The sequence below is a fragment of the Spermophilus citellus genome (assembly GCF_964194105.1).
Source record: "Spermophilus citellus genome assembly, chromosome: 5".
NCBI classification, from domain to species: domain Eukaryota; kingdom Metazoa; phylum Chordata; class Mammalia; order Rodentia; family Sciuridae; genus Spermophilus; species Spermophilus citellus.
The window spans coordinates 19,831,290-19,851,251 of record NC_138186.1 but is presented as its reverse complement, the minus strand read 5'-3'; the positions used below and the strand labels follow the sequence as shown (position 1 = coordinate 19,851,251).

The following is a 19,962-nucleotide window of genomic DNA, read 5'->3' as shown; positions in this document are numbered from 1 at the left end:
TCCACACTGTTTGGACTTGCTGAAGCTTTGTAGTGTTCTGAAATCAGGGAGTGTGAGTCTTCCAGCTTTGTTCTTTCTGAAGATTGTTTCCGTTCTTTTGAGACCTTCAAGTCTATATAATTTTTAGGATTAGCACACCATTTTCTAGAAAGAAAACAGCTGGAATTACAGGGATTGAATTGATTTTTTTTTTTAACCAGTTTGAGGTGTATTACAATATTAACTCCTGATCTCTGAACACGGTATGTGTTTTCACTTAGTTAGATATTTCTTTGAATAATGTTTTGTAGTTTTCAGTGTATTATATTAGAATTATTTCTAAGTATGTTTCTTTTCAATGCTGTTGTAAATTAAATTGTTTTCTTAATTTTGTATTTGATTTTATCATTGCTACTCATAAAGAAAGACAACTGATTTTTATATATTGATCTTGTATCCTGAAATCTTGCTGCCCTTTTTAGTTCTAATGGTTTTTAATGGGCTGAGGATGGGGACTAATTTACTTCTTTCCAATCTGGATACCTTCTCAAAATTTTCTTTATCTTGCTCTGGGAAGCCTCTTGCACACTTTTGCACAAAGTGGCAATAGCAGGCATCCTTGTCTTATTTTTGATGTTAGGGAGAAAACTTAGTCTTTCACTTTTGAGTGGGAAGTTATTTGGTCTAGATCTTTTTATATCAGGTTGAAGAAGTCCCCTTGTTTCTAATTTATTGAATGTTTATTTGACTTGTTTGCTTAATCAAGAAAAGGTATCATATCTTCTTTATCTATTGAAACAACCTGATTTCTGCTCCCTTTTCATTATTTGATGTGGCATATTACATTAATGGATATGGGGATATTAAACCAACTTCGCCTTTCTGGAATAAATCCTTGGTCATGGTCATTTTTATGTGTTGCTGGATTTGTTAGTATTTCATTGAGAATTTTTGTGTCTGTTCATTATAGACATTGATTTATAGTTTTCTTTAAATGTCTCTGGTTTTGACATCAAGATATATTATTGGTCTCATATGATCAGTGCTGAGGTATTCTTTCTTCTGATTATTGGAAGACTTTTTTGAAGAATTGGTGTTAATTCTTTGAAGCCATTGAGTTCTGTACTTTGTGTTTTTTTAAAATTGCTAATTCAGTCTTTTTGTTTCATATAGATTTATTCAGAGAGAGAGAGAGTGTGTGAGTGTGTGTGTGTGTGTTTAATTCTGGGGATTGTACTCAGGGGCACTCGACCACTGAGCTACATCCTCAGCCTACTTTATATTTTTTATTTAGAGACAGGGTATCACTGAGTTGCTTAGTGCCTTGCCATTCTTGAGGCTGGCTTTGAACTTGCAATCCTCCTGCATCAGCCTTCTGAGCCTCTGAGTAGCTAAGGGTTTATTACTTTTTATTACATATTGATCAGTGCAGCTAAGGTTTATTACTTTGGTTGAGTTTTTGCAAGGGAACTTTAGGTTTTATCACTTTTAGTGTTGCTTTTCTAGTTTTTATTTCCTGACATTGCTCTCTGCTTTTTGTTGCCACCCTTCTCTGTACTCTGGGCTTAGTTTGCCTTCGCCTGAACTCACCCCACCCGCCCGGCTTCCACTTCTCACTTCCAGACTGTCTTCTTTTTAAGGCGGGCACCTACAGGCATACCTTTCCCCCTCTTCACTGCACCTTCCCGTAAGTTTTCATATGTGGATTTTTGTTTTCTTTGACCTCAAGGTATTTTCTAGTTTATCTTGTGATTTCCTCCCATACCCTTGGCCCATTGCTAATGTTGTATATGATGATTTCCACATTTTTAAAAAATTCCCAATTTCCTGTTATTTATGATAATACTTTGTGTGACATGGGAAATGTCCCATGTGTGCTTGGAAAGGATGTGTCTTCTGCAGATGTTGGGTAGAGGTCCCCATAGGTGTCATTTAGGTCTAGTTGTGTATTGTGTTGTTCAGGTCTTATTTTCGTGTGTGTGTGTGTGTGTATGTGCGCGCGCACATGCTTGTGTTTGCAATACTGGGGATGGAGTCCAGGGCCACATGCATGCTACGAAGTGCACTATCACTAAGCTACACCCCCAGCCTGATTATGTCTCCTTCTGTTTTATTCTGTCCCTTATAGACATTGGGGTTGATTTAAAAAAAAAATTTTAAATTGTAGTTGGACCTGACACCTTTATTTCACTTATTTATTTTTCTGTGGTGCTGAGAATCAGACCCAGGGTCTTGCACATCCCAGGCAAGTGCTCTATCTCTGAGCCACAACCCCAGCCCAGGTTGAGCCAGGTATTATTTATAGTCATTTCCCCCTTCATTTTTGTTCAGTGTGGGCTTCATATATTTTGTTGCTGTTTTAGGTTCCCCAGTATCAACATCTTGTAACAAAGTGGACCAACAGTCTACCTTGACACATCGATACCGTCCCAATCACAGTTTACCTTGGAGTTCTCTCATGAGGTTCATTCTATGGGTTGGCAAACGTGTAACGGTGTGTGTCCACCATTGTGTAGTCACCTCTTTGTGCTCCTCTTTTACTCTTTTCTCCTCTTGCCAACCCCTGCTGACCGCTGACCGTTGCTTCTTACAGACTCTCCCATAGTTGGAAGCATACAGCACGGAGCCTTTTCTGTTTTCAGTTTTGAAAGACACATTCACTGACTCGAAGATTGACATGTTTAAAACAAATTTTTGACCCTGGACTATGTCTCCCACTGCTTTCTGCTCTCATTCTCTCATGAGAAGTCAGCTGTGCATCCTCTTAATTCTCTTCCACCTGAGAAGTTGTCTTGCTCCGGCTGCTTCAGCGTTCTCTTGCCTTTGAGTATTTTAACTATGATGAGTCTCTTCGTAGATCTCTTCACTTATCCTTCTTGTCGTCTGTAGTGTTTCCTGGATATATATGTTGTGGTTTTAAAATAAACTTGGGGAGTTTCTAGCCATTATTTTTTCTTTTTTTTTTTCTTGTTCCTTTCTTTTCTTGCCATTATATGTATATTGGTGTGCCTAAATATGTTGTTTCCTTATGACTCTTCATTTTCTTCATTCCATTCTCTTCTCTTCATATGTATAATCTCGGTCTTTTTTCAAGTTCACCGATTATGAACTTGAAGAGAGCCTGTGGTGATCTTTTCTTTTCAGTTGTACCTTTCAACTCCAGACTTTCTGTTTTGTTCATTATTTTACATTTTCTGTTCATTGGTGTTCTTTAAGATGGCAGTGTCTTCATACCTTCCTTCTTCAGGTGTGATGTCCCTTAGTTCTTTGAACATATTTATTTTGGCTTATTGACATCTTGTTATATCTCGCATCCCTCCCTTTCACAAGTAGTCATGGGTTTGTTTTGTTTTTATTAGTTTGTTTTTATTTGTTTTACATGTTTGAGTCACTTATTCCTGGTTTCTTTGCAGGCAAAAATATATACTATATTATGTAATATTTAAATATGCATACTTAAACTGGGTGTTTTATATCTCTAGCAATTAGAGAAATGCAAATTAAAACTACACTGAGATTTCACCTTACTCCAAGCAGAATGGCAATTATCAAGAACACAAGTAACAATAAACATTGGCGAGGATGTGGGGAAAAGGGTACTCTCAGACAGTGTTGTTGGGACTGCAAATTAGTGCAACCACTCTGGAAAGCAGTATGAAGATTCCTCAAAAAAACTAGGAATGGAACCACCATGTGACTCAGTTGTCCCAATCCTTGGTATATATCCAAAGGAGTTAAAATCAGCATACTATAGTGACACTGCCACATCAATGTTTATAGCAGCACAATTCACGATACCTAAGCTCTGGAACCAACCTAGGTGCCCATTAACAGAATAATGGGTAAAGAAATATATATATTATATACATACACACACAATGGAATATTACTCAGCAACAAAGAAGAATTACTTTATGACATTCTCTGGTAAATGGATGGATCTGGAGACTACCATGCTAAGTAAAATAATCCAATACCCCAAAACTAAAGGCCAAGTGTTCTCTGATATGTGGAAGCTAACCCACAGTAGGGAAGGGGATAGAAGTTCATTGGATTAGACAAAGGGAAATGAAGGGAAGGGAGGAGGGATAGGAATAGGAAAGAAAATGGAATAAATCAGACATAACTTTCCTATGTTCAATAGGAATACACCACAATGAATCTCACCATTGTGTGCATCCACAAGACTAGGATCCTAATTAGAGTAAGATATACTCCATGTTGGTATAAATGGATTCTTCTGTCATGTATAACTATAAAGAACAAATTAAAAAAAAAAAAAACAACTGGGTGTGTAGGTTGCACGTCAGAACAACTCTTTATCCTGGCTCCCCTTCCCCTCCCCAGGAGTTGTTTGGTATTTGCTTGGTGTCTTTGTTTTGTGACTTGGCTAGACCATTTTTGTGAAGCCTGTGTCCCTCCGGTGTGCTGCCTTTCATGTGGCTCCTCCAAGGGCACAGGTCTGGGGAGCACACAGTCGCTCTGGGTTGACAGTGGTGTTTGGGCTCTTTGTCTCTTTCCCTGACCTTGCTGCTAAGCTGTGGTTTCAGTTGCTGTGCACTCAGCTCATTAAATTCTGCTTATTCCTGGTGGCTGCTGCTCACTGTTTCTGAGTGTCTGGTGCATTCAACTGCTGATCAGTTTGATCCTGTGAAATCTGGTCAGGGGCTAGATTGAAGCCAGGTGTGTTCTGACCCAGCAGGACTGTTTCTAGCTCTTCCCGGGTTCCCTTGGGTGGACTGGGTGCCTGCTGCTCTTAATCTTAACTGTCATTTCAGGAGTGCCTTAGGCTTGAACCTGTCTCAGAGTCAGTTGTTTTGGGTACTGGTTCTCTTTTTCTTCTGGACTGCCTGTCCCCTGGGCAGAATCTCTGAACTACCACTTTGGGTGCTAGGCAGTGGTGGCCTTGATTGGGAGCTGAAGATGACATGGGGAGCCCGAGATTTTGGGTCCATCCGGTGGAGTAAGCAGCTGTGCCCTGAATTGGGGATTGGGCAGAAGACCGGAAGGTGATGGAGTATGGTTCAAATGTCACACGCTTTCTGTGTTCTGAGTAGTAATAGCTTCTCTTAAAGAAATGTGCTTTCTGTGTCCTTAGGGCAATTTGCAGGACTAGTTTTCTCCAACTTTGTGTATGTTTGGGAGCTGCCTGTAGGGCTCACTGTGTCTCCACTGCAGAAGTAGGGCTCAGCCTTTGCTTTGGAAGCATTTCTTTTCCAGATGCAGTTCTGAGCTGATGGGCCTTCCCTTCAGCACGTGGTGGGTGTGCCCTTGTCTTCTGGCCTCTGCTTTGTGGCCTTATTTCTCTGCCCCACCCACTGGTTCCTGCTTTCCTGAGCTTTGTTTGTTGTTGTTTGTTTACTGGTCCTTGTTGTCTATTTTCAAGTTTCTCTGTGAGGTTCGTTGGTTTGGAGTACACTGCAAGCCTTTTGAGAGTCTGGAACTTTGGTACCTGCCAGGCAGTGGGTGCTGATGTGACCATCCTCCATAAAAGCCCTGGCACCTGGTCTGGCGGGTTTCCTTAGCCACAGCATTTCATGTGTGTGGTCACAGCTTGCTGGTGGAGGAATGAAATATGTCCTGTGTGACGGACAGCACTAGGAGAGGACTCTTGGATTTGTGCCTTGTACCCCAGATGTCAACCCATGTACCTTTTCTCTTTGCTGGTTTTTTTAGTTTCCTTCTACTGTAGTAAAGTCATAAACTCGAATGAGATGATATGCAGGACCTCCGAGACCACACAGTGAATCCCAGGTGGTCTAGGGACCTCCGGCACACCAGCCATTGCGTTTTTACTGGCCTGGTGTCATTCACCAGTGTGCCCAGGATCTGAAGGTGTTGATACGTTGGTTTGGGGGCTCACTTCTCGGTAATGCATCCTGTCTTTACCTCCTCCATAGATCTCAGGCCACCTTGTCAACTCCCAACTCTGTCCTCCAGCTGGTAAGACTCGGCCCGCGGCTCCCACTCTGCCAGCACCGTTCGCCAGCCAGCCGGGGGCTCCCCGAGGAGCCGTAGCCCGTGTGGTTCCTTTTTAGGACTCCAGTCCCCTCTGGCTTCTGCCTGGATTGGATTTCTTTCCACTTTCTACAGATAGTTGTACTTAAATGATTCCATTTCCAGCCATGGAACCATCTGTCTGTTTTTATAATAGAGATGCTGTTTGAGTCTTGATGGGGCTCTTCGCAGTAAGTCCATCATAGGTTGAAAATCTCAGCAATGCGTGTAGACTCCTACCACACCAGCACCACAGCTGGCATCAGGGCACACAGGGGAGCGCCTGTGGTTTCCCTTGGGTCGACCCGGAGCTGTGGCTCGCTTCCCCTGCCCAGCATCACCAGAGGGGATCGGGTCCCCATAGTGCTAGGGTGGGAAAAGGTCAGAAGTCCAGTTCTACTGAGTGTCTGTTGCTTTCACACCATGATAAACCTGAAAGGGGACTGGTGTCTGTACATAAAATCTATTCTTAAAAGTCAAGGCAACGTTTCTTCTTCTTAATAGCTGAGACAGCTTTCAAAAGGGCTGGTGCAAAGCCTACCTGCCTCATCCAAGGGACTGTTGAATTTTAAAGGTCACCAGGAGTCTTTGCTACAAGCAGTTTAAATAAAGGCATTATCTTTCTCAGGAGTGAAGCTTTGTGATTTAAAACTATCCAAACCCAAGAGAAGTTTTCAGATGGCTTCAGGTTTCCCTTTGTCCTGGCAGCCTGCTCACACAGTTCCGATGGCACGCGCTGCGCAGAGCCGGCATCGCTGCTGCTGACCAGGTGATTGGTAGTGGTGCGGTGCGCAGGCTTTTCCTACCATGGTGGTTCCGCAGCTCCATCTTTTTCTCGTAAGCCAGTGTATCTGCGTGCCTTGCCTTGATTTGTTTTCTGCTGCAGTAGTGGCACAGTTGCCTTCTTCCTTCTCATCCTGGGCAGAACCAGTTTCTTCTGTGGATTTTTGCTCACGTGGTCTTGGGCCTTGCTTCCATCCTTTCCTTTCTGACTCCTCCTGCTCTGAGTGCAGCGCTGGGCCAGGGCTCTCAGAGTGCTCCAGGGAGGCAGAGTGAGCAGGCGGGTAGGTGTTTGGACAGTGATCAGCAGCCTTTTTGGATGGGGGTTGTTCTGCAAACCATCACAGGGCTTTGCAGTGTTAACGAAAGTCAGGTTTTTGCTTGTTTAGCATTTTTAATTTTTTTTTTTTTAGATTGGGTTTTAGATGAAATATCCTAACAAAAAAGTATTTTGGCCAGCTTACTGTACAGGCAACTAAGGGTATTATGATTTGGATTTTCCACTTAAATTTTTACTCCATGTGTGATTGTGGATAATAACATTATTGCAGAACAGTGTCTGTGTGATTTGGGTGAGATTTTTCTGCCTTTCTCTCTTCATTGTGTCTTAACTTTGAAAACAAATTTAGAATTTTACTGCAATTCTGTATATCCTTCCGCAAAGAGTTCATTTTGTGTAAAATTCTTTGCATTGAAATTCTATAAAACTAGAGTGACAACTGCTTAGACTTTGAGAAAGACAGTAGTACTTTGATACCGTTTAGGAACAGTCACACAGGGTGGGAGACCGAGAGAAAGGAACTATGAAACCTGAAAGATTTACTTATGTGCTTGGATTAAAATTCCTCACTGACCATCATAAAAGAAATAGGTTTTATAATTTTTTTTTAAAGAGAGAGAGACAGACAGACAGAGAGAGACAGAGAGAGAGAATTTTAATATTTATTTTTTAGTTTTTGGCGGACACAACATCTTTGTTGGTATGTGGTGCTGAGGATCGAACCCGGGCCGCACGCATGTCAGGCGAGCGCGCTACCGCTTGAGCCACATCCCCAGCCCTAGGTTTTAATATTATATAACAATTTACTGAATCTAAGTGATGTCTGTTTATAGAAGATTAACTCAAATGAAAGGGATCATACAGGACTTAAGACTTTTCAGATCTGACCTTCGGTACCTCATGTCCCCAGTTGAATCTAAAGTTGGATTTGGCACTCACTGTACCTTCAGGTGTGAGTTGGTACCTCCTACCCTGTGCTCCGCGCCACTTCGAAGTCTCATGTATTGTTTCCTTGTCCCTGTGTGTGTTCCATTGATTCGCACCCAGTGTCTACCACAAGAACCTAGTGGTGCACCCTGTCTGCATCTGAAGGTCTTCCTGTGCCGTCATGGTCTAATGCAGGATTAGCAAACTACAGCCCACAGCTGACTCCAAGTGGTTTTTATGTTTAAATACTTAAAGAAATTAACAGATAATATTAAAAAATATTATTTTGTGACACATGAAAATGAACAAAATTCAAAGTTCAGTGTCCATAAGTAGGTTTTTCTTGTTTAATGCCTCCCTAATTGTTTAAGTATCACCTGTGCCTGAGTCCTTGCTCCAGGGACAGAGCTGAGTGTTTGGGAGATGATGTGGCCCACAAACCTAAAACGTTGACAATTCGTGGTCTACCATTGCTCTCTTTCTACATCTGTAAAAACTCTGACCACTGAGCATACATATACATGTGTGCATGCGCGTGTACACACACACACACACACACACACACACACCGCCAAAGCTAGTGGTGTTGTACTACCTCTCAGTTGCAGAAGGAAGCAGTTCAGTACTTAGTGGGGCCTGACCCTTTAAGGAGATAATCCCGGGAGACTAGGATAAGGAGGAGGAGGAAGAGAGACTCACCCTATACCCCCAGACCCTCGATTCACAGCTTTAAGGAAATAGAGGCCAGGGAAAGGGGATACCCTGATTTAATGTGCATGCTTCTGGAATGGAAATTGATTTAGGGGGAACAAAAAAGCATTAAACATAGTTTTCCCACAGAGATAATCTCTTTACCCCTTGCATTTAAAACTTTTAAACTGTTGCTGCCATGAAATTAATTTGTGTGAAATTTTCCAGAAATACATCTTTTACTTAAATGCTTGTATCTTTATGCAGAACTATTCACAAGTGAAGGAGCAGGGGGGAGAAAAACCATTTTAAAGTTCTCCTTGCTATGTTGTGGACTGTGTGGACTTGCTCATGCTGATCTGACATTAATTTTTGAATCAGGAGATCTGTTAGGCGTGAAATCTGCCTCCCGATGAAACAAGGCCTTTTTGTTCTTAATCCTTTTTGCACGGAAGTAATGTGCATTGAATTTTAGGCTTTTCTGCAGTTCATGGCTTTAATTCTCTGTATCTTAAGTGGATGTACTGGGTAGTTTGTCTTGTCATTTTAAGAATAGGGGAATGGTGGGGGTGGGTATTTTCCCATTCTGCAAAAGTTATCCACAACTGTATTCAATCAGCCAGTGTCATTTGGCAGTATCAAAGTTAGGTACACTGTCATGTCATCTGATATAACCTTTAAATTTGCCAGAAACATTGATATTTTTGATCATTGAAGGGCTCAGACCTTTATGTCCATAATTAAAGAGCTGCTCTCTGGCTGTGGGCCTCCGCCTCAAGATGTGAGCCACATGCTGCCCCTGATGGAGAAGGCTGATTGGAGAGAAGTTTGCATTAACTGCAGATATAACCACAGATTCTAAATTTCTGCAATAACATGTGGGCAACGTGTCAAATGTTTTTTCTTCATGTAAGCTGTAGAAGATCTCCCATTTACCTTTAGAATGTTAAGGTAGTAGAACATGTCAGGGTAATAACATACTTACAAAGCAAGGGTGTGTGACTTTACACAGTTTGACACAGAACATATCGATCATTAAATTCAGAGATTAATAGCATCTTTCTTTAAAGATAAGATACTTTCATAAAATTAAAACCAAGATTTGAAGATAAATAACCTGGCTATCCTAGACCATTTTATTATCATAAACTACCTTTTTAGTTTTGGGGGAGTGCTTCAGAATGATACTTATAATCCCAATTACATTTGCTCAGTGAGCCAACCCCACATCATGGGAAGTCCACAGTGCTTCATTGCTTGTTGCCCACTGCTGGTCACCTGAGGAGGACCAGGCCCAGGGCTGCAGATGCCCCCTCCTGCTCCAGTTACAATTTTGAAAACCAGCTCAGGTGGACAGGATTCAGTGTAGAAATAAAAATAGCCCCTTTGCATCACAAAGAAACAAGCCACCCGATGCACATCCATGTATCATCTCTTTGCTGATAAATAAAAATTCATGTCTTATTGATATTTAAAGCAAGAATACATTTTAAAATAAAATCACTTTGATAAATCATTGTATAATCATTGAAATTTGTTATGCCCAATAATTAACAGAAATCATGTATATTGATATAATGCTTCGATATATGTGTACTCTTCACACATACCAAACATAAAATTCAAGCCTTTTGTTCAACTCCATTTCAAGGAAATTGCCCAAATCCCAAGTGTCTGTTACTGTTTTATTTTCAGATGATTGGGGTTGGGAAGAAAAGACCATTTTCATGATCTGTGGTGCTTTTCATTGTTTTTGATGTTTCCTTGTTAAGCTTGTACCTTTCTGAAAGCATAAGCTCTTATTAAGACTCTTTTCTCTATCAGGTTGAGAGAATTGTGGACAAGCGGAGAAACAAGAAGGGGAAGACGGAATACCTGGTTCGGTGGAAAGGTTATGACAGCGAGGACGACACGTGGGAGCCGGAGCAGCACCTGGTGAACTGTGAGGAGTACATCCATGACTTCAACCGGCGCCACCCCGAGAGGCAGCGAGAGGGGACCCTGGCCCGCACCAACAGGACCTCTCCCAACAATGCCAGGAAGCAGATTTCCAGGTCCACCAACAGCAGTTTCTCCAAGACCTCTCCAAAGGCCCTCGTAATCGGCAAAGACCACGAGGCCAAAAACAGCCAGTTGTTCGCTGCCAGCCAGAAGTTCAGGAAAAACACATCCCCATCTCCCTCGAGCCGTAAGAACATGGACCTTGCAAAGTCAGGTATCAAGATCCTTGTGCCTAAGAGCCCCATTAAGAGCAGGACCCCGGTGGACGGCTTTCAGAGTGAGAGCCCTGAGAAACTGGACCCCGTGGAGCAGGGTGTGGAGGACACAGTGGCACCGGAAGTAGCAGCCGAGAAGCCTGTCGGAGCTTTGTTGGGGCCCGGTGCAGAACGAGCCAGGATGGGGAGCAGGCCCCGAATACACCCACTAGTGCCTCAGGTGTCTGGCCCTGTGACTGCAGCCATGGCCACCGGCTTAGCTGTTAATGGAAAAGGTGAGTGTCCAGGTGGGCTGCCACGGGCCATTGCCCACTGCTGGCTGGACAGTGGCCCCGGAGGGTGCACATCCTTCTCTAGAGGCCTAAGAACAGGATCCCAGTGGACGGCTTCCAGAGCGCCCACTTGTGCTCACAGAAATCAGGAACCTGCACAGGTGTCTGCTGAAGGCTTTGGGAGATCTTCCCGACTCACTCTCTCTCTCCCCCCGAAGTCATTCATCTCTTTAATCAGCACTCGTTGTCTCTGCGCCCTCTACTGTGTCCCCCCACTGACTCACTCTGAACAGTTTTTCACTCTAAACTCGTTGTGGTTGGTACTTTTTGCATCAAGTTCCTTTCTGAAACTACCTACCTTTCTACCTCTCTTAGACAGTAGGTCTCATCTTTAAGAACCCACCTGTAGTTCCTCAGCATGGCCAGTATAGGTTTAGAAGCTGTGCTCCTTATTTTGCACACCTTCTTGAGTAACCTTAAGTGCCTTTCATCGAGGGCATCACTAGCCTCCTGGTGGGAGTTTGCTCGGGTTCTCTGTTTGGATCCCATTGCTCAACATGGCACCATGGGGGGTTTCTCCACCCCCTGCTCCTGCTCTTAGACTCTGCAGCTTCGTCATTTATACTGTGACCTGCCCGTCTCCTAAGATGGCTCGCCTGAGACTTCTCCCTCACTTGCCCACACCTTCCTGGTCACCCGCGTTTACAGAATTCCATCATATTCCTCCCCTCCAAGGCCTGGAACTGCCTCACTTTACCTGCCATAGCTTTCCTTTCCTTTTTTGGGGGGGATGGGGGCGTAGTGGTGCAAAGGTTTCAACCCAGGGCCTTGTGCACACTAAGCGGGCACTGTACTGCTGAACTATGCACCGCCCCCCAATTTCTCTCTCTGCTTCCTGCCTTTACAGCTCCCTCCATTTCCCACCATTCTTGTCCTCTCCAGTCCAGTGCCCCCCGCCCCCATGGCCTTGGGTAGCACACGTGTTTCTGAGCACCTGTGAGCCCACCCTCACCCCCACCCTCACCTGCCTTCCCTCAGCACCAGGGCAGTGTGCTCCCTCTTCCTCCTGGAGCCGATTCTCTGCCTGGCTGTGGGGCGCCTCCTCCTGGGCCCTCTTCACTCCTTGTTCTCTGGGCTGCAGTTTTCTAATCTGCCTCTGACCATCTGTGTGAGTCTCCCTCAGCCCCCACCCACTAGAATAATATAAAGCCAAACAAAGAGGTATCCTCGGCGGGGGACTGTACCCCCACAGCCTTGCTGTGGGGCACTCAGCAAGCTTCCTTCTTGGCCTGACCCTGGCTTAGCAGCCAAGTGGGATAGAGACAGAAACGTGGGGTTTCCTCTAGACAGGAAATCGCCACCTTGCTAGCATTTTTCAGATTCACACTTGACCCAGATGCTGCCACTCCTCTGCTCCAGTTTGACCCTCACCTGGGACGTGTGAACTTGTTTACGGATGTGCCTTCCTCTGGGTCAGCCTGTTCATGGGTACAGTTCTCTTACTTATTTGTACAGGAAGACTCATAGAAGGTCAGAGGTGCAGGGGACTTCATAAGTCACCTGAGAGCATGCTCTGTTTTCCTGATAAGTCCAGAGAGCAGGATGTTCATGGAGAGAGCAGGCGCCAGGGAGGGAGGGAGAGTGTGCCTCTATCCCTCCTCTGGTGTTCTCCCTATCATGGTGCGCTGCCTCTGCTAGTCAAGAGCCTCCCATCTTTGATGACACAGGGTCAGGTACTATGCGGGGCTCTGGAGCCACAGTCAGGGACTCAGGTAGGGATTAACACCCCGCCAGCCTACCACCTAGTTTATGGCCTTCAAGCTAAATATGTTTTTACATTTTCTAATGGCTGAAAAAAATTGAGAGGAATATTTACTAGCACATGAAAATTAAGAAATTAAAATTCATGCATCTGTATATAAAGTTTGGTTGGAGGACGGCTACATGCATTCACTAATTCATTGGTTCACCATCATGTGTTTTGTCTTGGCCATGCTCCTGTAACAAGGCAGAGTTGGGTCATTGAAAGAGACTGTGGTTTAAGGCTTGCCGATTTGGCTCTGGGAAGTCATAGAGTTTGGGCTTTTTGTTAAATTGGAGAAACATAAAGGCTTCAGAAGATTGGGGGCCCCTTTCATGGTCCACAGAGGCTGTGTGTGTACATTTTTATGGGAGGACCCATGGATCTAAGGCTTTGACCCATCAAGGTTGAGAACCATGGTCCTTGCTGTGAACCTGGAAGGCCAGCTTTGACTGGTCACTGCTCTTGCACAGGTGTTCTTGTGGGCCACCATGCATTTAGCCTTCACACTGAGGCTCCTCAGCAGAAGCCCATGTTCCAGTTTCCTGTAGGAACAAACAAGCAAGCAACAACAACAAAAAAATCCCAAGGGTGGCTTTGGTTAAAACCACAAGGGACTTGAAAGCATAGAATCTTACATTATTTTCTCCTGGTCTGTGGCTTTAGGGGGATTGGTGTGGGAGTCATGCTGTCATTCCATGGCCTTCACGACACTGCCTTTCTCCAGAAGCTACTGTCCTCTTCATACCCCTCTTGCTCCCTTCCGCCTGGTTGTTGGCCCTGCGTCCTATGTATGGCTGAGGGCATAGGACAGTGGTGAGTAGCATATCCTGTAGCATAGCCTGTGTTGAAGTCATACTTGCTCATTCATAAGCTAGAGAATAATCCTTCCTGCCACTGGAGTGTCCTTCATGAATAAATAAGATGACAAAAGCAATAGTGTCTTTGGCAGCTGGGCCACTTGCGGACTCTTAGGTGGGCCTAGGAGGATCAGGGCCCTGGCTTCCTGGGTGCTTCGCCGCTCCATGGCACAAGTGCTGCTGTTGCTCCTGCACTGGAGTGCAAGCTCCTTGGGGGTAGTGTGTCGGGGGGGGGGGCCTGAATGGGGGGGTTCTCTGCAAATCCCTGTGTGTGACTGATTCCGAGAGGATGGGTGCTTACTGAAGAGACTGTGACAAGTCCTTGTGCTGTCCCCGCCCCCCATTACTGGCTCAGAGCAACTCGAGGAGAAATGCAACCAAGATTATAAGGAACGAGGGCCAGAGAAACCCTCCAAGAAGCCACATATTGCCCTTTGCTGAGTGAAGCTCCGGTGGATTGTTGGGCCACACACATTTTTAAAGTGGTTGTTTGTTTTACTTTCCAGATTAATTTTAGAGATGATAAGAAAACTGATTTGTTTTCTACAGTTAATTGAAGCAGATACTGGTAGAGTCGTTGGGAAATGAACCATCTCCTGTCCAAGACAGTAGTCATGTGCACTCAAGGGATGTATCTGCCACATAAAACAACAGATACCTGAGTGTCTGGGAACCAGAAGAGTGGGTGTTTCTGGGACATTTTAACCCCACACACTTGCTTTTATAGATAACCACGTGGACATTTACTTTCTAACTATTCTAAGTGTGAAGCTAAGGTTTAAAAGATGAATACACTGCTTCACTCAAATGAAATTTAAAAATGCAGTTAATGCAGCTGTCATCTTATTACCCCTCTTTATCATTAAGTTAGGGATGAATCTTTGCTCTTTTAATTGCCGAATGAATTAATCCTACAAAAGAAGCAATTTGCTTTTAAGAACTGGATTATCATGACTTTGTTCTTTCACGAGTTCAAACATACAATTGTTCATCATTCCATATGTAAGGATTTGGAGAAAATGCTATTAGAAAACTTTGAAAAAATAAATAAATAAAAGAGGCCAGGTACCATCTCGCATGCCTGTGATCCCGGTGGCCCAGGAGGCTGAGGCAGGAAGATCTCAAATTCAAAGCCAGCCTCAGCAAAAGTGAGGCTCTAAGCAACTCAGTGAGACCCTGTCTCTCAATAAAATACAAAATAGGGCTGGGGATGTGGCTCAGGGGTCAAGTTCCTTTGAGTACAATCCCTGGTACCAAAAAAAAGTGTAAACCTCACCAGTGTTATCATGTGGAGCTGGCCATTAGACGTTCAATTCAAAGCCAGCAGACATAGCAGGAAGGTGACTGAAAGCCCCTTGGCACACCTTCTGTCCCATGAGCATGTCAACCAAAGGAAGGTCCCAGGAGAGCCTGCTCTAGGCATCCTGGCTGGAGTGCGACTTCCTCTCACTGACAACAGATGATTGGCTCCCCTTTCTCCAAGATCATCAGGTTCATGTAGAGGCTCCTCGCCCCACAGGGCCATTGAAATTTAAAAATGCAGTTAATGCAGCTGTCGTCTTATTACCCCTCTTTATTAGTAAGTTAGGGATGAATCCTTAAGCATGTGATGTAGCTTTCATTGAAGTCTTGCAGTTCTGAAGTCAGAACTGACTTCACCCCAGGGGAGGGTAAGAATTCAGGAGGCCAGTGTCCAGTAGCAACAGCCATTCAGTGGGGCCACAAAAGAAATGTCCACTTGAGAACAGCAGATGTTTGAAGCCAAGTTAGAGCAGACAAGCAGTTGAAAGTGTCTGTAAGGATTTGATCCAGAAAGGTCTCAATTTGAAACCAGCAAGCAGTTGGTATCTCTGTGTACCAGGCCCTGCGCTCAGTGCTTCTAAGTGCTCACTTAGTCCTTCCAAGGAACAGAGCTGCTTAAACATGGAATGGTTCAGAAGCTGAAAACCAGACCACACCACAAGAAAATAAGTCTTTTAGGGAAGTACATGGACACCCTTCTCCCCACCCACCCCAGCGTGCATCGCCCATGTCCTCTGGTAGAACATGTGACCACCCAGTGCAGATAGGTTCTTCCATTTCTCATGGGCAGCCCGGTGGTCCCTAAACCTGGGTGTGCTCAAGAATTCTAGTGCAGAGTCCTCACTAGACACAATACCACGTTGAGAAGATCCAGCAGACTCCGTTGTTAGCCTAAGAAGTGGATTGTCCCCAGGAATCTTGAAAACATACAAACAAAGTGTAATAATTTTATTTAAAAACTTATAAATGTATGGTTTTTATGTTAACCACTGTTGTATAGCCAGGCCCTTCAAAAGGGGATACTTGTGTTTGCCACTTGTTGGAAAGCCAGGGCCTTTCAAGTATGGATCCATTGACTGGGGTGCACACCCAGGAATCATCATTTACTCTTTCCAGTTCAGATTTCTTCAAACTAGAGAAGTGCTTAGATGTTTCTGGATCTTGAATGCATAGTCCTAGTTTTTTGTTTTGTGGGGGTTTTTTTGGAGGAGGGGAAGGATTCTTCATATTTCTTTTTCACACCTGGTTTCACATTTCTTTTTAGCCTAAAGCCTATCCAAAGCATGTGATGTAGTTTTCATTGAAGTGTAAGCTCCCCTTTTGTGGTTACATCTCCAATTTTATGCAACAGTGAATGAAACGTAACCAGTTGGACCAGCCTAAGAAGTGGAGGGAAGGAGAAAAGCATTTCCCTCCCTTCCTAGGTCCATGGGGGCCTGTGAGTAAAACTGAACTGACAGAGAGGGGACAGGAGGAAAGAAGGCTTGTACGCTGAATTGATGTTTTTAATTTTATGTGTTTGGGGGTTGGGCTGCCACAGAAAAGAGGAAACTCCCAAAGGAGTGGCTAGAGTTAAGAGTTTATGTGCCATTTTAACAAAGGACAATAAACTATGAAGTGACTAGACAGGGCACTGAGGGCTTGAGTTCTAGATATATAAATTGAGAAAGGTAAATATTTGTGCAAACTAATGAAGATAAGGACTTGTTAGCAAAGTTTGTTCATGGAGACTCATCTCATTTCCACCTTCATTGATAAGGATTCTTTTCCTGGTTCTGAAAAGGAGGACGCTTTTGTAAATGGAAATTTATGCCCCACTTCTAAGCAGAAAGGGGGAGGGTAGAGTTGTTCTCCCAGCTGTAGCTTCTCATTTGCCTTCAATTCAAAACAGTTCTTATACCAAAGTGGCACATTTTCAGTGGCATGCCCTGATCCTTTGCAGAAGTTAAGGGAACAGACCCAGCCAGCTCTTGACCAGCACCCGTGGCAGCCAGGCCTAAACGCTGACTTTCTTACTCTGTGTAGGCACCAAACTTTTCAGAGAATGCCCCCCAGCCTTACTGTACTGTTAAAATGTTTTATGACATTATTAAGGATTTTAGGACTCTGGGCAACGCTTATCCAGTGAGCCCTTAAAACCCTGCTTCTAGCCTAGAAACTAAGTTGGAATGTGATGTGATCACTTAGTTCTCTTGTTGTTTCAACTTTCTGTTGTTTGACTCTTTTTTTTTTTTTTAAATGCCAGTGATTCTCAAAGGTGGTACCCAGACCAGACCAGCAGCATCTGGGAATCTGTGAGATTGCAGATTCTTGGGCCCTACTTCACCTTTTGAATTGGAATCTCAAGTTGGGGCCCAGCAATCCAGCATGCTCTCTATGTGTTCTGATGCCTGCCAAGGTTTACTCTGTTGTATTTTGTTTTATGTTTGGTTGGCAAAGTGGAAAGTAAATAAAGATATGCTGTTAAATAATTCTATTTATAACATATTTTAGTTTCTTATTGCTGTATATATTTAGTTCCTATTTTATCTTGAGATTGTTTAACTTTGCATATATCCCCCCCCCCGCCCCCTGCTCATGCTGGAAATTGAGCTCAGTGCCTCATACATGCTAAGCTTGTGCTCTACCACCAGCCACACCCCAGCCCTAGTCTAGATTTAAGATTGTCTATAGGCTTTTTGATTTGGGGAAGTGCTATTAAGGATTGAACCCAGAGGCATTTAACAACTGAGCCACATCCTAGTCCTTTTAAAATTTTACTTAAGAGACAGGTCTTGCTAAATTGCTAAGGCTGGCTTTGAACTTGCCATTCTCCTATCTGGGCCTCTTAAGCCACTGGGATTACAGATGTGTGCCCCTGCACCCAGCTTGATCATTTTTAATACGGATTTTAACAAGTATCATAAAATAATGAAAAACACCTAATCGTTGACACAAAATCCCTACCTCCTTTTTACTTTCTAGAAATAACTGCTGTTAACAGTTTTCTTCTTTTAAAAATGGTCTAAATATGTAGCAACCTGCACATACTTGTTATATGTTCTACAACTTGTGGTTTGGTTTCTTTTAGGATTGTTCCCCCTACCCCCATTTTGTAATACATCTTGGATATTTTTTCATATCCACACAAATCACTTAACTCCATTCTTCTAAAAGACTTGTGGTCACTTGTTTATCAGATAGTATATATATGACAACAGTGTTTTAGTGAGCTTTTTTCGCTGCTGTGACTAAAAGATCTGACCAGAACAATTTTAAAGGAGGAAAAGTTTATTTGAGGTTTCATGGAATCAGAAGGCCAGCTCCATTCCTTGGGGCTCAAGGTGAGACTGAACATTATGGCGGGAGAGGGTAGCACAGGGAAGCAGCTCACATGGGGACCAGAAAGGAGAGAGAGAGACAGACAGACAGACTCGACTCCACTGGCTAGAGACAAATACGTAACCCAAAGCCATGCCCAAATTCCCACCTCCTCCAGCCACACCCTGCCACTTCAGTTACCACCCAGTTAATCCCTGTCAGGATTAATTCACTGATTGTGTTAAGACACTCACAACCCAATCATTTCTCCTCTGAACCGTCTTGCATCATCTCACACGGGAGATGTGTGAGGGGGGGACACCTCACATCCAAACCGTAACAAACAGTATTTTTCAGCAGGAGCACTTCGGATTTGGGCTGGACACTCCCCCCCCCCCCCCATTTAGTGTCCCTAGCCCTGCCCTTAAGATTTTGGTATGGCTTTGGGCATTGTCATAAACCAGAGTCCCACGTTGCCGGTGCCCACACACCCATATCCCACAGGGGGCCTCTAGTCTGTGAGAGCCGCACTGTAGACATTTCAAAGGTCCCCACCATTGATGTTACCGCTGCAGGAATGTTAACACGTCTTGTTTTAATCAGAAGTAGCAGCATAAGTACCGCAGATGTTCACACAGTACTTTAGAAGTGCTTTGAGCAAAACGTGGAACTTCTTGGTTACCTCCTCTCCACAGCATACTGGGTGCCCCAGAGAGAACATTAATAGCTGGGTATCATTTTAGACCTTTTTCTCTGTGTGTTCTCTTTAATATGAGATCATACTATATACATGATCATCCTACATTTTCATTTAACATCGTGTCTTAGAGAGCATTCTGTTTTAAGATATGTCATTTCTCTCAAAGTTTTACCTTTATATAGATATGATTTCATGTTCCTGGAGATGTTGCCAGACCAATACAAGAAACACTCAGGTTCTCTTCGCCCAGAGTCACCAGGCCTTTGTCTTCCACCGTCTTTGCTTTCTCTCTCCCGTGTCTCCCTCTGCCCAGGTGTGTGTTTATATACACATATGTATATGTGGAGGCACGTTTTTTCCTGAACTATTTTAGAGTTTGTTGGCAACTTGCTGTTGTAAACATTAGCCTAACGCAGGCTCCGTAGCTGATTTAAGAGTTTGATCTCAGAAAGCTGTGAGGTTGTGACTCTTCATTTACCTGTTCCTAACAGATGTTTGGTCCATTTTTCAGTATCTGCCAGAGAAGGTAGAAAATGATATCTCGTTTAGATTTTAAACTAGGAAAACTTTAAACAGGTTGACCATTCACATGCATTTGTCTCCTGCTTCTCTTTGTATAACCCTTACCTACTTTTCTTTTGGGTGGTTTACCCTTTTTAAAATGGGAAGATTTCTAGAATGTGCATGTCCTTGCCCAGGGACTAAATAGTCTTCACTGTGTGCTTGAGCTGTAGTGTGCATACTTAAAAGGGTGCCCTTCAAAAGAGGTCACCAACTTATAGTCCTGACCCACTCACAGGCTGATACTTCCATAGTTACAACTGACTAGTCCCTGCCTCAAGGGACTAGAAAACCACA

At 43.8% G+C, this 19,962-nt stretch overlaps 1 protein-coding gene across 1 annotated transcript in view; it reads left to right on the top strand.

Moving 5' to 3' along the window:
* CDYL (chromodomain Y like) overlaps positions 1–19,962 on the top strand; it is a 189,289-nt gene that overhangs the window by 110,462 nt on the left and 58,865 nt on the right. Inside the window, exon 2 of the mRNA XM_081296326.1 lies at positions 10,478–11,144. Within this exon, the coding sequence (XP_081152452.1) occupies positions 10,478–11,144 (667 nt within the window). The remainder of the gene's footprint in view (positions 1–10,477; positions 11,145–19,962) is intronic.